Source organism: Stegodyphus dumicola, chromosome 11, assembly GCF_044657685.1.
Source record: "Stegodyphus dumicola isolate Sdum_Otavi_A_Nest chromosome 11, ASM4465768v1".
NCBI classification, from domain to species: Eukaryota; Metazoa; Arthropoda; class Arachnida; order Araneae; family Eresidae; genus Stegodyphus; species Stegodyphus dumicola.
The window spans coordinates 118,963,457-118,985,421 of record NC_140778.1 but is presented as its reverse complement, the minus strand read 5'-3'; the positions used below and the strand labels follow the sequence as shown (position 1 = coordinate 118,985,421).

General features: G+C 34.1%; 1 protein-coding gene across 1 annotated transcript in view; it reads left to right on the top strand.

Moving 5' to 3' along the window:
- The window catches only part of LOC118205192 (uncharacterized), a 77,240-nt gene that overhangs the window by 31,662 nt on the left and 23,613 nt on the right, over positions 1-21,965 (top strand). The window contains exons 6-8 of the mRNA XM_085827147.1: positions 3,140-3,250; positions 12,824-12,931; positions 13,536-13,643. Of these exons, the coding sequence (XP_085683273.1) occupies positions 3,140-3,250; positions 12,824-12,931; positions 13,536-13,643 (327 nt within the window). The remainder of the gene's footprint in view (positions 1-3,139; positions 3,251-12,823; positions 12,932-13,535; positions 13,644-21,965) is intronic.

Genomic DNA, 21,965 nt, shown 5'->3' with positions numbered 1-21,965 from the left:
AATTTAAAAACTTATTACATTTAAAAACTGAATGACCGGCTTTACAATACGTACACTGCGCGCGAATCTCTGAAGCCAATGAAGTTAATTTTTCTTTTGTAACTTGTTTTTTAACACCTTTCGGTTTACCTGCTTGCAAGGTTATGGCATGAGATTTCAAGAACTCTAGCAGATTATTAAGTGTTGGTATTTCCTCACTCTTTAATGTTCTTTCCCACCATCCTCTCGTCGAAGAATCCAACTTAAACTGTACTATTAACATTAAAATAGTATCCGCGAATTGCTCCTCTTTGAATCCTAGATTTTTCAAACGAACATACACACTCTCTTACAGTGTCTACTAACGCTAATATCTGACTAGGAATTTTAGATTGTAAATTTGATAAATACAAGATTTTCTTTAATAATTATGAAAGTAATTCTCTCTTATGTGAAAATCTTTGACACAATAAATGCCACGCTATTTCGAAATTCCTGTCACAAATAGTTAAAGCTTGAACAATCCGCAAAGCATCTCCTTTTAAACAACCCTTTAAATATTGTAGCTTTTGTGCACCTGATAAACGGTCATTATCCACTATCGCCGTTTTAAATAAATCAAAAAATGATAACCATTCTTCAGTACTGCCACTAAATACAGGAAGAGTTAGCTTAGGTAAGCGTATACTCGCTATTTCACAAGATTTAGTTTCCACACTAATGTCTTTAACATTCTTAAATCTGGTTAGCATTAAAATTAACTCATCAACAGTATCTTGTATGACCAGTTGTTCTTCTATAAATACATCAATATCTTTTTCTTCACACACTACAAATATGTTAGTAAAAATATCCGAAATTTCGGTCATTAAGTTATTTAATCTAGATTTAAAAAGTTCTAACTGATCAACGTCAGCAGAATCGGAAGTCACTGTAATTTTCTCTTTCAGTTTACTTAACTTAGCTTTAGCTACACGCTTTTTAGTCTTAAGAGTTGTAAATTCCATTATGTAATAAGAAAGATAAAAAAACACACTGACTCACCAAATTTACTGCGACTCCGTAGCTGACGGACCAAAAAACATGTACGTTCCGTGGTTAAAAAATAGTGGACTGTAAATTGACTTGATATTACTTCAGTATAGAACCCAAAAAAACCTCAGAGTCATAACGTTGACCGAAACTTCTTTATTGGCTTTCAAACAGTAGGTTAGTTGAGGAACGCCGAAGACCACACAAACTCCCACTTCAGTGGCGGTTTACCAACACAAACTCAAAAGAACCTCTGCCTAGTTGAAACTCCAGTAATTCACAGCAACCTCAAAGCTCTAAACGCGAGCTTTCAAAACCTAACAAATTTGCGTCTGCGCCGCTCCTCGGTACAAAGAAAGAAATACAATTTGCATAACATCGAATACAGTTTATAATTTAAATGTACTGCCACTCAACAAATAGTTATCATTCAAATATTAGAATTAGTTGTAGATTCATTTGTTATCGCTGTAAATCGAAAAAGTTTATTTCATTTTCTTTTTCAAGTTCCTTTCATAACATTACGCGAAGGTAAGCCAAACTTAAGCTGCTGAAAAATGCTTGAGAATTTTTTTATGCCCGTGAATAGGAAACCGATATATTTACATACGATAGGCGGAAATTGATATGGGAATTTGCATCCTAGCGTTGATAGCGATCAAGAAAATATTCATTTTAAAACATCAAGATCTCTGTTATTTAAAATTTTGGTCGAAACGTAGAACGTACGCAAGATACACGACGTTTTGAATGCATTAAATAGCTTCCAGTTTAACAAACTAGTGACGTAGTAATTCAGAGTTTACATACGCCGTCTTTCCTTTCTACATATCAGCTGTAAAATATAGGTTTTAAGTAGATAATTAATAGTTATACATCAAAACTTTAATATGATATATATGCGAGAATCCTTTGAAAACTGCATTGCGGGAGAATGGGCAGAGAGCCTTGTCATTAATTTATATTTAAACGCTATTATATATTGGGTATATTGATTTCTGTAGATTTGCTGGAAAACGATGATATTTTAGGTTTTTGAAGCAACTGATCGTCTCCTTCTACAGAGGTATGGTTAATTTAAACATGATTTTCTGAGATATTCACATGAGAAAATAACTGTTACCTTCTATGATAAGTTTATATCCAACGACATTATCTTGAACCTTTTAGAAAAAATCAAAGCAATGTTCTGGGTATAGCAACAAACCAAATCATCAGATTTTGCAAAGATGAGGTTACCTTTATTTTGCACATTAGCCGATAATAGCTATAAAAATGAAGTTTCTCTTTCGGAATAAAGAAATAAACAACAATAATTCACTTTCGGCCTTACCTGGTATCGGCTCACCAGTGGGCAAATATTTAATACCACTATACCTGGGTACTTGGTCTTCCCGGTTTTGACAAAAAGCAAACAGGCTGTCAATGTTTTTCATTAATTCCCCTATGTTTCTTTAAAGAAGCGAAAACGAGCTTAAGTTCTCCACGTAGGCATTCAATCCATAAGGCAGATAACCCTTTTGTGTTATGAGATTTTACAATAACAATAGCCTGAGTTTTGCCTACATCATAAGGTATAATACTGATTCCACAGTATGTATATATAACAAATAGAAACGGTATTAAGTATCACATAATTTAGTCTCGTAACTATATGAACTTTGAGATTAATCTTGCCAAAACGTATTACTTATTTCAAAGCTAATTACACCAAATAACAAATAATAACAAATAAAAACTTCAGGCTTAAAATACATTGGGTAAACCAGGCATATTAGTTTTAATGCATGAAAATTAATGATTATAAAATTCTACTCTAAAACTTAATTTTCTCTTTAAGTACGGAAGTTACTGAACAATGGTTCCCAAATAAACTCTGTTGCATAAGGGAGTAGAGTTTGTTGACTTAAAACTATTAGAATTTCCAATTCGTTATATTTTTAAAAGAAAAACAATTGTATTTTTAATGTCATCTGATGTGTCGTATCGTTTGAAGCTGCATAACACGAAATTATCTAAGTATTATATCTATTCTAAAATAATCAGGAAAACAACCATAAGCATATTAAGTATGCTAATTATATCATACTATAACACAGTGTAATAATTTTCCTACTTGTGGTTTCAGGTCCTTGTACGCCGAATCCATGCGAAAACGGAGGAACCTGCATGGATATTCCCAATTCATATAAGTGTGTGTGTCCAAGGGATTACACTGGTTTGAAATGTGAAACAAAAAGTAAGAGAAGAATTGTATAAATAAAAAAAAAGTGTGAATTATTATTACAATTTTGCAAAATTCTAACTTTTCAAAAGCTCTAGCAAGAAATTAAAATCATGATCGGAAACTGAGTTAAACTAAAGCTTAATGTAAAGTATAACACATATATAATTACATTGTTACATGCGCACGGGTTCGCAATGGCTTCGATTCCCACATGAAATTGATGAAACCTATTTGCTCAAAAGAAACATTTTACATTTCTGGACCGTTTCCCCAAAACACTCTGAGAGTTCTTCTCAGTATGACAGAGCACAGGCATTAGTTACTACTTTACACTGCTGAGAAGCTAAGACACGAAACCGTACAAAATCCTCAAATGCGTAAGCTCTCACAGTGATCTCTCAAACTGTCAGTACTCGGAGTTCTGAATTAAAGTAACCTGATGCTTTCTCTGGTCATGAATAATTTTAGCTCTGCCGCCAAGAAATTTGCAGTGCCTAAGATGTTGATAAATTTGCTTGGAGGCACACACAGTTACATTTACAATTAAGCAAAATCAATAAATGCAATACGAAAATAATAGTTCCAATGCAACAAACAGTTAATAAATAATAAAGCAATTAATAAATGCATGGATTTACAAATTTATGTACATATAGGACCATGCTCTTATTTTATTATTTACATTATGTACACTATTGGGACTGTGTCTATGGTCTACAGTAAAGAGCTAGCTTGTCGTAATGAAAGAGTTTATGCTTGTAATTTGATGACTTAAGGATCGGAATTACGATGTTATTCAGCCTGTGTAGGACTGTATAAGGACCCTTCCAAGATGACTATAGATTAGCAGTCATTTCCATCAAACCGGATTCCATAACATCCTTTGTCAACTTCTCTGAATCGATGTTCTACTGATCTCGTGCCGTATCGGGTCTTCATCTTCTCAATCGCCACCTTGACTCGCTTTCGAACAAAACTGTGTATCACTTCAAACCGTGCTTGGAAATTCTGAATGCCCTCTTCAACCAATGAAGGCACAGTCGGAGGGTGACCAAACAACAAATCAAATGGAGAAGGTCACGACGGAAGCAGTACGATAAGCCAGTAAGATCAGAGGTAACTTCTGGTCTCAATTATATTGCTTTCTGGACAAAATCGGCGAGAGTTTGTCTCGATTAATTTTCTCTGCACCGCTGTCTAAATGTGGATATAGAAGTGTTGCTTGTATGCCGTGTAGTTTATAGAATTTTCTTAGTTATAGACGAGACAAAATTCCTTCCCTGATCTGAATTTAACACAAGAGACTACAAATTTGAAGATCGAATGCTGTATCACTACGCCTTCTAACCTGACAGCCTCTTTATCAAAGATCGGATAATATTCAGTCCAGTTTGTAACGTAAAAAAAGAAAACGAAGATGTATTTGTCACCATCAGAGGATTGTGGCCTAGGGCCCAGATTATCGTCATTGTCATCCTGTATTATAACGTTGCAGCTTCTTTCGGCTGTGCTTTTTGGTTCTTTCTCTCCCGAACAAGCATAGCAAGATTGCTGGTGGACTGATATGTAGTTCTTTAAGGACATCTGGGATACGAGATTTCGCAAGTATCAGCTGCCATCAGAATGCCTTTACTTTAACTGTTTCAAATTTTGATACAAGACGTGGTTAGAAATATCGTTTCATTCTCAGAGAGCCCAATATTATTTTGTCGTATGGTTGTATATCGAAATGTCCTCTCAGAGAGGTTGCTTATTTGAATACTCCATTAGATCAACAATGAGTTTGCTAACACCGTCTTCCAACTGGTTTTATCTAAGTTCTTCAATACTGCAGAGGATGCTAATGTGTATCTTAATGTGCAAACGGATCAACCATATCGTACTTCGATGCGACCCTGAGAAAATACCGGCAGGTTTCTGGGCAGGGTCTTCTAATTTCATCATATTCCTAGACTCACTGTATTCATCTGGCTATTTGACCTTCACAATTCTTAATATTTTAGCCAGATAATTGATACATGATCTGTGCAGGAATTTTTTGCCATAGAGGAGGTGGTGAAAATGTTCTGTGACTTTAACTAGGGCAAACAACGCTTTTCGGCTGACACAGAAATTCTACTCCAGTGTAGATTGACACTTGCTCCATTATGTTACGAGGACATGTTCCTCATCGTATATTTCTTAGCACAAAGCAGCACCAATACACTTGTTTATAGCATCTGTGACAAGATCAAGTGGTTTGTAGAGCTAAGATTACGAATTGCTGCACATGTTCAAGCCTCCTTCAGTTTGTCAATTGCATCGTCACATTCTTTTGCGTACAAAAGCTTTTGTTTACTTCCTATCAGTTTATTAAACCGTCTTGCAATGTAAGAGAGGTCCTTCATAAATATCCTATAACCTGTTCAATTGTTCAAAGGGTTTGGAAATTTTGGAATTTCTCCAACCTTTTACTGTCCACACTAATTTCGGCTTCGTATACACACCTTCGGCAGAGATGACATGTTCCAAGGTAAATCAACTTCAATCTGAACATTTTTCAGTTGACAGAACTTAATTTCAAACTGTCTTTTTTTAACTTCTGAAGCACCTTCGTAATATTATCTAACTTAACTCTTAAATGCATTTCGAAATTTTTCTCGACAACGATGACGTCATCTGGGTACATCAGATAGGTTTCGCAGGAAAAACCTCTAAACACAATCCCCATGAGACGATCGAAAGATGGCGCTGCATTGCATAATCCAAATAATCCACTTTGAATAGCTAAGTCCCTTATCTGGTAGTAGATGTCATCTGTTAGTTGTTATCAGGATGTATCTCTACCTGATAATTTCCACTTTCTAAATTAAGTATTGAAAATCAGCTCCTTCCAGATAAAGAGCGCAGATTTCTGTCAATTCCAGGAAGAGTATGGCTTTCTTCGTAATGTCATTCAACCGGAAATAGTCAACGAAATCTGTAGTTTCACCGTTGTTTTTTTTTCTGAACTATGCCGTTGAATTCCATAATCCAAACGACATCATCATAAACTGCAGAGGTCCTTGTCCGGTTATAAATGCCATCTTTTCGCTGTCATCAGAGTGTATGTCTGCTTGCCGATTTCCAGTTTTTAAATCAAATTTTGAGAACCAGTTGCTTCCAGATAGAGAATGCAATATTCTGCTAATTCAAGAAAAAGGACAGTCTTCTTCGTGATGTCGTTCAACTGTGAATAGTGGAAGTAAAAACTTAGTTTCATCCTCTTTCTAACCTGAACGATGAGAGAGGCCCAAGGTCTTGCTGAAAACTCGATAGCGTCGCTTTCTTGCTTGTCCTCTAGATGTTTTGCTATTCTCTTTCTCTTTAGTAGTCAGTAGGAGTCTTGAGTATTGCTTTATTGGCGATTGATACCATGTATTAATTTTTTACTCTGCCACATTGGTTCTACCTATATCAGAAGATGTACAAGAAAAAACTTCTTGAATTACACGTTCTGTAGCCCTCATCTCTACATTGGTTGGCTGTGCATTTTACAGCAACTACAATGTTAGGCTCTCCAGAAACACAGAGAGTGGAGGACTACTGGTTCTTTCAATGCAGGTCACTAATACACATACTGTAAACACTTCACCATTCCTAATGATTTTCATCTTCTGACTTATGTTATCAACTCTTACTGGAAGGAATAACAGCTGTCGATATGTCAATGAGTGCTGATGCTTCTAGTACTCATTTTACGTTACTGCATTTCCATTACGGCGTGCGGGATTCTCAGTTGTGGTTTCAGGTTGCAACATTTCTGTTTTTGCCTGTACTATGATATCATTTTTAATTATTACTTGGTAAAAGGATATAACTCTTTTATCTTTATTTCTGAAACGTTTATGTTCTTAGAAGAAGGATAGAATTCATTACTTTTAAAGTTCAAGAAAAACTTATATTTTCTTAGGAAACCTAATAAGAGTATGCAATAGTTTGTAATGTTTTCATATATGCCGTGTGATGTTAGGCGATATTAGAGTTTAACTTGCATTGCTGTAAATTTTATGAACAGATCAGTCTGTAGAATAACGCAGGGTAGCTTCTAGTTGTGCATAAAATAATACATAAAATACAAACTGCATCTGCACTCTCGTAATATCTTATCCAGTCGCCATTCAGAACTGCAAATATATCAGGTACATATTTCATATTTTATTTTTCATTGATACTATTCTGAGATACCGCCCCTTGTTTTAGCATTGCTCTCTTCTTTAGCATCGTCTCTCCTGCCATCGAAGACATCTTAAGTGGTCTGCCCTAGACAAGAACTGCTTATTCTAGTCGGGGCTCCGGACAATACCCGAGTAGTCTATATAAGACACCCGGGTCACTGGATCCACGTTCACCTAGATATAGTCTAGCTTATAGTTAGTTTTCCTAATTATCTCTCTTGTATCCCCTAGTAAATACATATCAATTCTGGGGCTGTTTGTCACACCTACAGTTATGTGAAAAGGAGAAATTGTGTCATAAGAAACTAATTCAAGGAATACAATTATGTGTCTTGTTATCTACAAAATATTCAACTTTCGCAATTTTCTTGTATGCAATTACTCCAGCATTATACACGCATTATACACACATACGGGTTACTTATATATAAATATGTATATATGTATAGACTGCTTGTCAAAATTAAAGAATATACCGAAAACCTATGTTTACTAGTTAAATTTTCCACTGAATGTCCCGTGGTGTAAAACGTTATCTCAATTTTGTGCAACTAAATGCAAAGTTGGACTTCTGCTCTTGGGTTAGTATATGAAGTATACCAGTTAGGCGAATCCATTATTAAACTTAGATGCTTATATTAGTTGAACCTTTCATCCATACCTGGCTTTAAATACAAAAATAAACCTGCCTATTAGTATTTCATATTTTATACGCGATGTTTAGCTCTTAGTCTCAAGTAATAGAGTTAGTGAATAGCCAATAAAGTCTAATGTTATCTTTAGAAGCAGCCATCGCAGCGTGCAGAGATGTGAAGACGATTCCCAAACGCGGAAAGGGAACGGACGTGTTCTCTCAAGACAAGCAGACGCCTTGTACTCCATGAGCTTCAGGGATTGTTGGTCGTCCAGAAAAATTAACAATAGTATTCAGCAACCGTTTGTAAATATCTGAATTTTCTACCAGAGATGATGGAGTGCGAGGATTGCATAAAACTATCCTGTGAACTGCGTACGGACTGCGTGATCCTTGCGGGGTTATAATTTAATTATGACAATTTCATCTGTTACCAGCTATAATGTTAATTTCACTTTTTATTCCATCTTAGTAAATTCATAAATAAATTAGATTAGCTTCTGCTTTTCTTGTGCTCTATGTGTGGATAACTCTATATTTATGAATAAATTCATTTCTGTTCTTGAAATTCCGGTTTCGAAGCGAATAGATGACAATCTAAATCGATTACCATGATGAACAATAATTGCAGATAGTGTCGAAGTTAAAAATTCTGAAAGTTTTTCCCCAGGCTATGAAGTACGAGGTGGATTAATTTATTACGATTTACCAATTTCGGATTTCGAGACATAAACGGACAACTGATAAGCGTTAAATAAAAGACATCCCAAATATGTTTTATGAGATATTCAGATTCTCCATGGTTTAGTTTTGGCCACGGGCAAACATAAATGTTTCCGAAATATTCATGGACTGCATAATATATCAAATTACGTTGGAAACATTGTTTGTCCTGCTGGACATTAAACTCCTCAAAAGGAGGAAACTAAATTTCTAATTTAAGATGTTGAATGAGGAAGAATTTCTCAGTCACAGCCTATATAAAATTCAAAATTGACATATTGTGAAGTTGGAAATAGTAGATGCTAGGAGTTTATATTTTTATTTTGCTCTCTACAGAAGGAAAATAATTTTCTTTAAGGATTAGCAATGAAGTCTACTACTCAGATAAAGCGAAAAGGTAAATTTTTCGCAAAAAGAAAAATTGATTGCAAAGTAAAACACACAACATAACCAAAAATTATACCATTGCATTATTTCAACATAATATGCAATGTTATTTTAAGAGGATACACAGGACTTGAATTGTGGTCTGCCTCTTACAGACAATGTACGTGTGTGTGTGTGTGATTATGGCAAAGCCTCGAGGGCTATCTGCCTAAGGGGAGGAATGCCTTCGTTTGAGGACTTTCTAAGGCAAACTGGCTTGTATACACGTTACACATGGGGAAAACCACGAAAACGCCCATGCAGCCAGCCTGTTCGCGGAATTCGAACCTCGGACCAAACTACCAGTGTTCAGCGACTTTACCACAAATTCATAAATAACGAAATTTAAACATAAAAAAACATTACTATTTTCTTATTATGAAACATATTTAATTTGTTTTCATACATTTCGTATCTCTGCACATTAATTCCATGTAAGCACGACGGAAAGTGTACAGTGACCAGTAATGGATATAATTGCTATGGCAAATCCCCACATATTCAGAAAAGCAGTATGAAGACGGTAAATACATTTAAATATAACTGAATGAGGAGACATTTAGGAGAATGAATGAGGAGACTGAATGAGATATAGGAGACATTATTAAAACATACACGTGTGATTAGATATTTTTTGTTTCGTTTTAGATTTTCGCAAACCAAATCCCTGTAAAAATGGAGGACACGGCGATGTAATTAAAGGCAGTGTCATTAGCAGATGCAAAATCCCATTCATTCCTACTGGATATAAGTGTTCCTGTAAACCTCCATATACTGGGAAAAATTGCGAAAATGGTAATTTTCACAATTAAACTTTAAATAGAGATTTAGAAACATTAGCTGATTTCGATGTTGGAGATGTGGAAAATGAGCAATGTTCTCTCCCGGACTCGAATCTCGGACCTTTCGAATACGCGGCATTACACCACAAAAGCTTGCTAAGAAGGCGGAAGAAATAGCTTATATACTCTCCCTTTTAAAGGGCGGCTGGGGATTAGGGAACCCAATCGCCAAATCCTGGTGGTGGAGAATCATCATCCACCACCTTCTTTAGGTTGGGCGTCACTGTAGAGACATTAAGTTTGTAAGATTCTCACTAGTGTATTTCTTAGTTACTGTAGAAAGTGACGAATCTTCAGAACTAGTTAGCGAATAATCGCTTAAGTTCGTGTAACAAGAAACGAAAAGATGGAAGGGTAACTAATCCTTTATTATTCCAATAAGATTTATCAAAACTCCGTTTTGGAGTGTACAATAAAAGCCGACTCTTGGGCTTCAACTTAAGAGACTGAAATTTAAACTAAAACTAAGATTAACTAAAGAGATATAGCCGAAGCAATCAAAATTCTAATCGAGTTGGGCCCTTAACTCTATTCGACTACGAAGCTTATCAAGGGCCTGAGTACGTCCGATCGTAATAACAGCTTTGAGAGAGAGAGTAGCCAAAAGAAGGCAGACGTGCGCAAATCAGAAACTCTGATTCTCTCTAACTCAGCAAGTAGACTTCGTGGTTTAAATACCGCTCCTCCTCATTGAGTATTCAGAGTGATTCCAAAACTATTTCGATGATGGAGATGTGAAAAATGAACATTGCTCACGCCGAGACTCAAATCTCTGACCTCTCAAATACGCGTCGAGTGTGCCGGCCATTATACCGAGAAGGCATGCTAAGAAGGCAGGAGAAAAACCATGACAAGCTCAAGACATGAACATGTCTCAAAATCAGTAACTTGGAACCACGTTTAAAGCAATCTTTCAGAAACAGGTAGCATGGCCGAGATGGGCAAAGATTAAAATCTGGATGCAAAGACGATATTCTGCCCCCCTCGGCTCATATACGCTAGGTATAGTTTTGGAACTACAGTCTGTTAATGGTACTCAAACCCGTCTCTCTACTGCTGTTCGAAAGCTTGATTTTGAGCTCCATGTGAGAAAGTCAATGGTTCTGTGTACTAGGGTGTTTTTACTAGGGTGTACTAGGGTGTTCTGTGTACTAGGGTATACTAGGGTGTTTTTAATTAAGAGTTGCTTAAGATGGCTTCATCATTATATTTAGTGGAGCAAACAGTGATGAGACAATATAACGTTTATAGAAGTTTCCAGATGTAGCCTGAACTTAGTTTTCCGTTGCAGTGTATTTCACATGTACTGCCCAGGACTTAAGTAAAGAACGTAAAATATTTATCTTATACGCAAAACTTCCAGTCATTAAAAAAACAGTGAGGGGGAAAATCGATGCCCTTGTTGAAGTAATAATCTGCTCCAAATTTATATGTCAAGTATATGCACAATAAATTGAATATGAATGATAAAAAAACCTTCATATTTTTGTATTTTCCAGTGTTTTTATCCTATCCAGATACCTGCACTTCAAATCCATTTAAAACATGGCGAAAGTGTAGAGTGACATGTTCAGGATATAAATGTTCTTGTAAATCCCCATACTCAGGAAATAATGTGAAGAGAATAAACTCTTTTAAATAAATGATATGATATTCTATTTAGAAAACATTAGTAAAGCATGGATACTTATTTGCATATTTTTACTTTCGTTTAAGATCTATGCAAAACATATCCATGTAAAAATTGAGGAACATGCAATGCAGCTAACGGCATGGGTTTCTGCAAATACAAAAACCCTGTACATGAAAAATTTGCGTGACATATATCTATCGATTTAACAATAAATTATTCAAATATAATTATATTTATTTATCAAGCTTCATGCGTACTTCCGAGGTAGGGATTTCGAATGCCGGCTAGAGCATTGCAAATATCGCTCGTTCCAGTATGATATAATCTGATGACTTTACAAATTGAATTAATAAAAATATGTGAATATTTATGATATTCGTAAATGTACTAACTTAATAGGTTGTGTAACTGAAATTGCCATCGATTCGAGTGTCTTTGTAAGACAAAATTTTCTACTCATACATGGCATAAACGGACAAAGCTTACTTCGGTTCTCTGTTGGCGATAATTCACTCACTGCTAGAATTGCTCACAGAGAAAGGATTGAAAAATTAAAAGAAATTTTGTGATGTGAGTTCAGTGTTGATTCAAGCAAGTGATTCCTATTATCTAACGAAAGTTGAAGGAGACAGCTTTTTCTCTTCGATGATCAGTATAGCATTTAAGTTTCATACAGTGTTAAAGACGTTTAATAATAATTAAAACCCATCGTAAATTTTTAAACGTTGGATCAATGTTTAACAGCAAGAACATCTCAATAAATATTAGAGAAAAATCTTCTCAATAATGGAAAGTAAAATATTTATCTACTTCCTCAAAACCACCATATGAATTTAAAATAAACATTTAGACGACAGCTTAATTGTTTGTTGAAAATATAATTTATTTCAAATTAATTTGTATTGAAATTTAAACTCATCATCTACAAAAGAGATTTTCATATTTTATTATTCCCAAATATTTCCATTTTTTCCATTGAAATTTAAACTCATCATCTACAAAAGAGATTTTCATATTTTATTATTCCCAAATATTTCCATTTTTTCCATTGAAATTTAAACTCATCATCTACAAAAGAGATTTTCATATTTTATTATTCCCAAATATTTCCATTTTTTCCATCATTTTCAGATCCCTGCACACCAAATCCATGTAAGCACGACGGAAAGTGCGCAGTGATGAAAACTGGATATGAGTGTTCTTGCAAGTGTCGATATTCAGGAAAACAATGTGAAGAAGGTAATATAATTTCCATATAATTTCATGATACTTCAATTAGAAGAAAATAATTACTAAAATCCAGATGATTATTTGCATCTCTTTTTCTTCAGTTTATCTCTGCGAACCAAATCCATGTAAAAATGTAGAAACATGCCATGTAGCTAACGGCATGGTTGTTTGTAAGTGTAAAGAACCATATTCAGGACATCTTTGCGAAAAAGGCATCTATATAACAACAAACTATTGGACTGATAATTACTTACAATACAAATACAAAGAGAATATTATGTTATTTTACGGTTATGACATTTCCTTCTTAAGTCCTTTACAGATCCCTGCAAACCTAACCCTTGCAAGAAGAACGGAAAATATATCCTCATCCCTACAAGATATAACCATTCCTGTAAGCCTCCATACTCAGCAAATCACTGCAAAAATGGTGATTTTCGAAGTTAAACGTATACCCAAGCTTACTATTAGCATACGTAATTTGCTTAAATTTGAGAGTATTATGCAAATACTGCTTTTGATGGAGAAATAGGTCGTTATCTAAATTCTGTATGATTTTTTGCACAATATTTGTCTCATTCAATTTCGGATAAACTCTTTTATTTCGTTTTAGACCGCTGTAAGTCAAATCAGTGTTATAATGGAGGAACATGCGATGTAGCTAACGGCAGGATTGCTTGCAGATGTAAAGAACCATATTCAGGAAATCGTTGCGAAAAAGGTATGTATTTAACCACAAATGAGCGGAATGATAATTACTTACAAAGCAGAGTATACGAACATAAGGCGAATATTATTTTACTTTATGGTGATGTCATTTCCTCTGGCGTTCTTATCCCTGAAACCTAAGCCTTGTAAGATGGAGGCAAAATGTACCCTCATCTCTGCGCGTTATGAATGCTCCTGTAAGCCTCCATACACAGGGAAGCAGTGCGGAAATAGTAATTTCGGAAGTTAAATACGTACTAAAGCTTCTAGTAACATATAAAATTTACTTAAAATTGAAAGTGTTATGCAAATGCTGCTTTCAATACAGAAATACGTCCTTATCTGTATTTTGTACGTTGTTTTGCACAAGGTATGTCTAATTCAATTTCGGTAAACTTTCCTTTACTGCCCAAACTATACAATATGGATTTATTGCTTATTTGTTTTGTTATTCGTTAATATTTTGGTGCATAACTTCCGTCATTAAGACTTCATAAGCAGATATACAGAAGCAATTAAATTTGTTATTTCTTTTTTAGTTTATAGCAGTAGCACTTGATATACATCCATTGCCAGAGTGAAAACCCTCAGCGCAAACACACAAGGAGAAACAAGTAACCAAAACGTACAAAAGAAGAGAAGAAAACATGAAACAGTGAATTATGCACAAACAAACATTTCGGTAACGAAAGTCAGTTAACATGTAAGGCTTGTAGTTGTTCTCTAGCTTTCCAATATCTATCATAAATATGTCCTGTGACAGATGGGTATATTCCGAGATGTCCAGCTTCCATCCCATGGTCAATGCTGAATATTATATAGTTTGAGGTGGACAGTGTTTCGAATCTGTGCAGGTAAGCAGCAAGGCAGTCATAGCCTGTTTCTAGCCTGTAGGTAGCAACAGAATGCTGTCTGGAAAATCAGGAATCCCTTCAAGAATCTCTTTCCAGAATTTATCTCTAATAAGTTCAGATAATTTTCTCTGGTAGTTCTTATCCAAAGAACTTTTGATTATTCTCTTTACAGAAGAATATGAGATCTAATTTTGTGTGGATCGCAGAATACTTGTGACTTTCTTTGCAAGAACAACAGCCATCTTATTTCAGTATATATCAACAATGTGAAGATATCCATAGCAGTACAATATTCTTTTTCGAGGTTAGCAGTAACCCGAAATTTTGGCTAAATCAATATCCGTACTTCAATTGTCAAGCATATTAGAAAAGGCTCGCTAGTTTGCATTTCTTATCCTTCCTAGGAACACAAGCAATTTTACTGTTTTTCCTACTTATATTGCAGAGAATGATGCAATGCCCGAAACCTGGATTTGCTGTAATCCAGAGATGAAGCTGCTTGGACTGCTGAAACAAAATCAAAGAGTATAATGGCATTCTCAAAATCTTCTACTGTTGTCAATAGTTGTCGAATGGCCAGTCTGAAAGCTTCAACATTACCGTTAAAAACGGTGCGGTATTTGGCTCTAAATTTATATAGAACGAAAACATATATGAAAATATCCGAACGCCTGCATTTTCCCACTGGTCCAACCGAGATATGTCAGCATACACACGCAGCCATTCAGGCCCCAGATACCCGATACTTATAGTTTTCAAAGAAACAGCCTTTAAAACTGAATCAGGAATATCTTTCTCCCGCACCACTTGAGAGTAAAATCGATTCTACACTTCACAAGGGGAATTAAAGGATTAATTGGAGGAGGTAAATTTCCGGGCTGTCCGGTATGGGAATTTCATTTTTAATTTTCAGGACTTTTTGTATAAAACCTTCTTACGCTTTTAGTCGTCTATATTGATTGTAACTATAATTTCTCCATAAACAATTTGATGGGAATCGTATTAACACAAAGCTTTCTCTTGTATGATTTCGTCAATAGACTTATTCTTGGGAAGTTACAGTACAGCATTTATTGGGAATGTCTTAACCGCTCCTAGAATTAATCTTAGAACATGGTTTTGGGTAGTCTCCAAATCTGTCATTACATTATTACTGCAAGATTTAAATGTTTCAGAACAAAAAGTCAAAACAGGTTTCCTAAGCATATTATACGTCAGGTTAAAGGTATCTCTACCCAAAACCCACTAAACTCCAGCTAGTCTTTTCAAAACTAAAGATGTTTTTTTACACTTCTTGTGATCTCCTCTATGTGCTCTCGCCAAGTTAACTTTTTATCAAAAGTAACGCCTAGATATTTCGTAATGTGAGACTTACAAATAATTGTTTAATTTTGAAATTAAATTAATTTATTCTTAAATTAATTATTTAAATAAATAAATTCTAAATTAAATTATAATAATAAATAATATTTATATTTTAAATTAATTATAATTTCTTGTCGATTTAGTGTAAATGTTTGATAGCATATTTTTCAATATTAACTTTCATTTCATCATTATCTCACCATTTAGAAAGTTTCCTCAATAGATCATTTAATCTGATGACTAAAAACTGCTTTTGCTTATGAATACTTGCAAAGCAGATAATAAATTCATCAGCATATAAGACACAGCCTATATTTTCAGCATTATCAAAAATTTTAGGTAAGTCATTAATAAAGCTATTAAATAAGTTGTAATCCTAAACAAGATTGTCTGAATTTTGAGGAAGATTCCCCATGTTTAAAAGCAAAAAAGCATTGTTGTGTTAAATTTCTTAGCCATCGAAACCTCTTCTCCTTTACGCTCAAGACCTCTAGCTTCTCATACAATTCAATTCTCCGTACTCTATTGTATGCTGATTTAAAATGCAAAATGTTCACTACTAGAGCCTCATGCCTGTCCAGGGTATCTTTTACTGCTTAAACTAAAAGCAATACTTGTTGATTGGTAGCGTGTAGTTTCTAAACCCAGTTTAAAGATAAAAAAGGGCAGCTATTCTGTCGTCCACCATTCTTTCCATAACCTTACACACATTATGCTAAGTTCAAGATATAGGTCTATAACTTGACATTTTTGACAATGGTTTGTCTTTCTTTGCAAGTAGTAAGATACATGCCTTTTTCGAAGCTGTGGGCACTTTCTAAGATCATACTCATTAATCAAAGGAACTGAAGGGTCTTAAATTCTTTAAATATTTATATGGATTCCATCTAGCTCGGACTCTATTTGTTCTTTTTGTCAATAAACTACTCAATTTCTCTAAACTAATAACTGTTTGAAAGATATGTTCTAGTAGTGTGCTAGTATTATTTTTAAATGAGTTTTTAAACCATTTTCTTCATTTTTCACATTTTTTATTTTCTTTGTTATTGGGTTAAAATAACCTAACAAAGGCACCAGCAATATCCTTATCCTCCTTAAATTGTCTAATGTTTCGGATAATAGTTTGCACTGGTGGCTTTTTATATTTATTATTTAAAACTATTATAAACCCATATAATGTTTTGCTCTTCTGTTTTTAATTTAAATTTGAGACAAAATTTGAAAATGACTGTTGTTCTTAGATCTCATTACTTCCAATTTAAAATCTCTAGCTAAGATTCTCCAGGTTGATATACATCTTCTACATTACCTACCATTTCAGCTGTTATTTTTGCCGCATCCCGTCTTTACTTCAGTAATTTCAACTATTCGTTCCAAAAAGGTTTGTACGTTTAGCTATTCTGTTTTGAAACGTTTGTCTAAACGTCTTCGAAGCCATTTTACAATATTCATTATTTGCTGCCTCAGTAGAGGAGTTGTGTAAATCAATATCCTTACTTCTGTTTTCAAGCATGTTCGAAAGGACTCCCCAGTTTGCTCTTCTCAAGTTTTAGGATATCTTAGCCTTCCTAGGATCACAAGCATTTTTACTGTTTTTAATTTTTGTAGTGCACAGAAACCTGCGATGTCCGAAATATAGATCCTCTAACACTTGTTTCTCCGTATCTTGTACCAAATCATATCAGACAAAACCCAAATCTGTATTTGTAAAAGAACCATTAAAGTGAAGATACAAGGTTATGTCTGCACTCTCAAAAATCAACTGGAGCTGATTTGTGGTAATAAAATATTTCAATTCTCATCCTACAACCTTATAATCATGGTACTCCTATTCAAATGAGTGTGTATTAAAATCTCCCATCAAAATACTCTTTTTACCAATTTTTAATCTATAAAAATTACATTTATTTCTTGAAGGGCACCTGAAAATGTTATGCATAGAAAGCAGCTGAAAGTATGCTTCTTCTTTCAAGATGCCACATATTACTTCTTGGGCGGGCTCTGGATATATCTTTGCTTTTTAATGAAGACGTGAACATAATGTGGATCTTGCATAAAACAGATATTTAACAACACAAAGAACTTTATTAACACACAAACAAAACAAGTAGGTAACACAAAATTAGAAACCACATTTATCTTTATTACGCTAGCGTACAGCGGGTCACTTTCATTACTTCGTTACTATCCTCCTCTTTTCTTCTAATGTAAGTCACGTGAGAGAGTGGCGTTACAGGCCGTTCGGCTAAACTATGCATGCGTAGTCATTACGTCATCACACCAGACATCTATTTTTGCTATTTCAGACGTTTCCTCGCTCTCCTCTTGGATCTCAACAATTGAAAAGTTTTAAGTTGTGTATTTCCCTTGTCCAGATGAAACAGATCCTAATACATAATGACGGTTATTTTACTGCCGACATAATATTTAGCATGATTCATGATTACAAAATATTTCTTATAAGTATTCACATCCTTCAGTATCATTTTGTCCTAAATTAAAAGGTACGTATATAAATAGATTGTATACATCAAAATTAAAAAATAATCTGAAAAATATGACCACTGATTAACCTTTTACATGCCAATGTTCCATAAATGGAACATCGAATTTAAAATTTCATAAAAAACACGTTTTTATTAATATTGCTTTGTATAAATTATTACATGAAGAGTAAATATGGATTGATGTTTTAGTAGCAGTATAATTCTTCTAAAAGAAAAATTATCTTGATTAAAAAAAATTCATTATTTCACCTTTATTCCTTCTTTTCTAAGAGCAAAATTAAGAAATTCCTATAAAATTAAAAATTCAACAAATGTTTTTAAAACTCAATGGGGATATCTAAAAAGGATCATTTTATGCATAGACAGTAAGTTATCATAGAAAGATAATTATTATTTTTTACTATGAGGTAATAAATGTGGATGTTACAGAAAGCGAACATTGGCGGGTAAAGGTATATTTTTTAACATGATGAAATTACTTTGATTGCGTGAAGAGAGGCACGGAGAAAGATTTTCCAAATGTAAAAAGTTCCAGTATGTGTGAAAAACAGATGTTTATGACTGTTAATCTGTTTTCGACTCCCGTATATCCCCCTCCTCTCCTTTCAACCATTCCCATAAGTGTTTTAAGTGAGTTACTCATAGCTGCTAGAGAAAAGCACGTGGCGTTTCTTGATAGGCTAGAAGCTAGAGGTTGTTTATGACTTGGTGAAAAAGGCGAATATTTTGGAGTGTGGATTTCATTATTTTCCCATTGTTTGCATTTTGTTTCAGTTCGTGAAGATACGCTACGCTGATAAGATGGCTCATTCAAAACCATTTCAGACTATTGAAGAAGCATTAGAATATTTATATACATTATCAGATGATGAAGAGTGTATTGATATTTGTCAACTGGCTCCAGAAGAAACTGGATGTTTGACAGATGAGGAAGATGTAAATGAAGATATTTTTGAGCCAGCGGATGTATGTGGAAAAATCGAAATTTCTAATAGATGATGATGAAATATCTCAAGAAATTTCATTAGATCCTCAAGAACCTTCATCTTCAAAGGGAAGGAAGAATTTGAAGCGAAACGTAAATGCGAAAGATGAAAACTTTGAACATCGGTGGAGGAAAAATTTAAATTTTAAAAAAATTCTAAAAACTGGCAGCATTGAAAATATTTGCGAAGTGTTTCCTGAACTAGTTACTTTGTCTCCAATTGAGATGTTTCACAAATTCCTAACTAGAAAATATTTGCTGCAATTAGAAAATATGACAGGTCTTTACGCAATGCAGAAAGAAGTTTTAGCTGTGTATGGAAACGATATTGGACAGTTTTTTGAATTACTTTTGTTTAGCGGGTATCATCGAGTACCCGGCGAAGATTTATACTGGAGCACTCAAGAAGATTTATCTGTCCCAGTAGTTTCTTCTGTAATGCCAAGAAATAGATTTCGAAAACTAAAAAAATATTTTCATATTATAGATAATACCAAGTTGGCATTAGGAGAAAAAACAAGAAATGTTTCTCCTTTTTATGAAGAACTGGAAAAAAAAAACTTTCAATAGTTCGGTATGTTCCATTCCTGCAGTGTGAATTTGTGTATGGAGATTATTTGTTACTAATTACTACAACCCTTTTCCTTGTTTCAGTATAAACTTCTAACAATGAATGTAAAACTCTTTTATAAATTCTTGCTTATCAACTATGTAATTTTTGTTTTAATTTATTGCGAAAGCTTTTTTCTGTGGAAACTTCATACCTTCTCCTAAGAAATTTTGGTTGAGTAGCTTTGCGGTTATAAAGGTGTAGGCTCCCTATTTTTCTGCTTAATCTATGTTACTCCCGAATAACGTTGACAAATTCACTTGCTAATGCTGGAAAAGTGCAGACAAAAATGAAGCTTCGAATTACAATGTCGATAACCATGTTTTACCAAAATCATGTAAAAAAAACTAACTGTTTCCCGCCAATGTTCCATTTATGGAACATGTTATTTATCATTAAAATGTTTTTTTTTTTTTTTTAATTTTTTTTTTTTTATTTTTTTTTTTTTTAATTTTTTTTTTTTTTAAATTTTTTCATAATTCTTATATTTGAGTTTTAAATCGATTTTTCACAACAAAATTTTTTTTTTACTTGCGTATATAAGGTTAATGCTTTGAATAAGATCAAAATGGGTGAAAACGTTAGGTTAATTAATCTGCAGATGAACTCGTGATTAGACTTCTGCACACAGGTTAGCACAAGAAACATGCCAATTAGGGGTTAACACTAAGTTTTGCAATAAGCGCCTATAGGAATTCCGGCGTGTAGTTCAGTTTTAAAATAATTTGTCATGATTGAAAATAAATTTTAATTAGAAGGCAAAATTTAAAGCTTTTTATTAGACTCAAAGGGTGTTGCAAGCACAAGTAGAAGTAAGTCAAAGAATGGAAATGCCACAAAATAAACAGCACGGTACCTCGTTTTAAGCAGTCAACAAGTTAGCAGACTGTCTGTTCAAGATAAGCTATGAACAAATTCTGCACCCGAACACCATTTCTTGTTACTATCTGCTCAAAGAAATCATGATGATGTATTATTATTATTATTTTATTTATTTATTTATTTATAAATTCAGCTTTATGTATTTTTCTTTTTCTCACCAAAATGCAGATTCAGCTAGCTAGTATTTAAATTGAGGTTTCTAGATTGAAAGAAGAGAGTGTTTCTGCTTAATGTTAGTTATTTCCACGTCGGTTATGTTTGTAATAATTCCATTTTGGGTTATTGTTGCCGACATTTGGATTTCTTACTCCAGTAGGATTACTGAGCCAGCTTGGAAGGAAATTAACTTCTGTGGTCCTTTTCAACTAGCCTATGTTTTTAAAGGAAATTTATAGTTTCTTTAAATGCATCACGAGCATTAATGTTGAATTTTTAGCAGAAGAACTTGCATCAACGTTGAGATTGCTGTTTAATAAAAAAAATTATTAAAACCTTTAAATGGCTTACAGTTACTTAGGCAGAGAAATCATTCGCTTCATCTCTGGGGTTATTGGTTTCTAATCGGCTAAAATCCTATAACTTTCCTATGGCACAGGGACTCAAGACTGTCGTTATATTGCTGTTCAAAGGCCTTCTGACTTGGGATTTATAAGAGGAAGTCGATGGTTTTGAATCGTACTCACTTCATTTTGTACAAGGGTCTGTTTAGCATAGTTTAGTCATTGTTTCAGCCGTGCCAGTAGTGATGAGAGAATGCACCGTTTGTAGGACTCCTGATACAGACAGAACTATGTCCTTCGATTAGATCAGTTCCTCCTGCCGAGGACACATAGTTACAGAAAGTGAAATATTTACCTTTTCCTCCCAATTACTAGCCCTGTTTACTTCCTTGTACGAAGTAAAGCAAGTATTGTAATCGCGAAAAATTTCGGGTATCATATTTCAACGAAAATATCCATTTTGATCACTCTCGATGCAACTTGAACGATGTTTGTGCGTTATATCTCTACCTACGGAGAAATTAAAAGCTTTTTTTTTCCCAAAATGAATTGTAAAATGTGCATTTAAAATGGATTCGTAAGAGATTTTTTTCGTGACGTCAATAGATACTCGTGCATATGCATGTATCCCG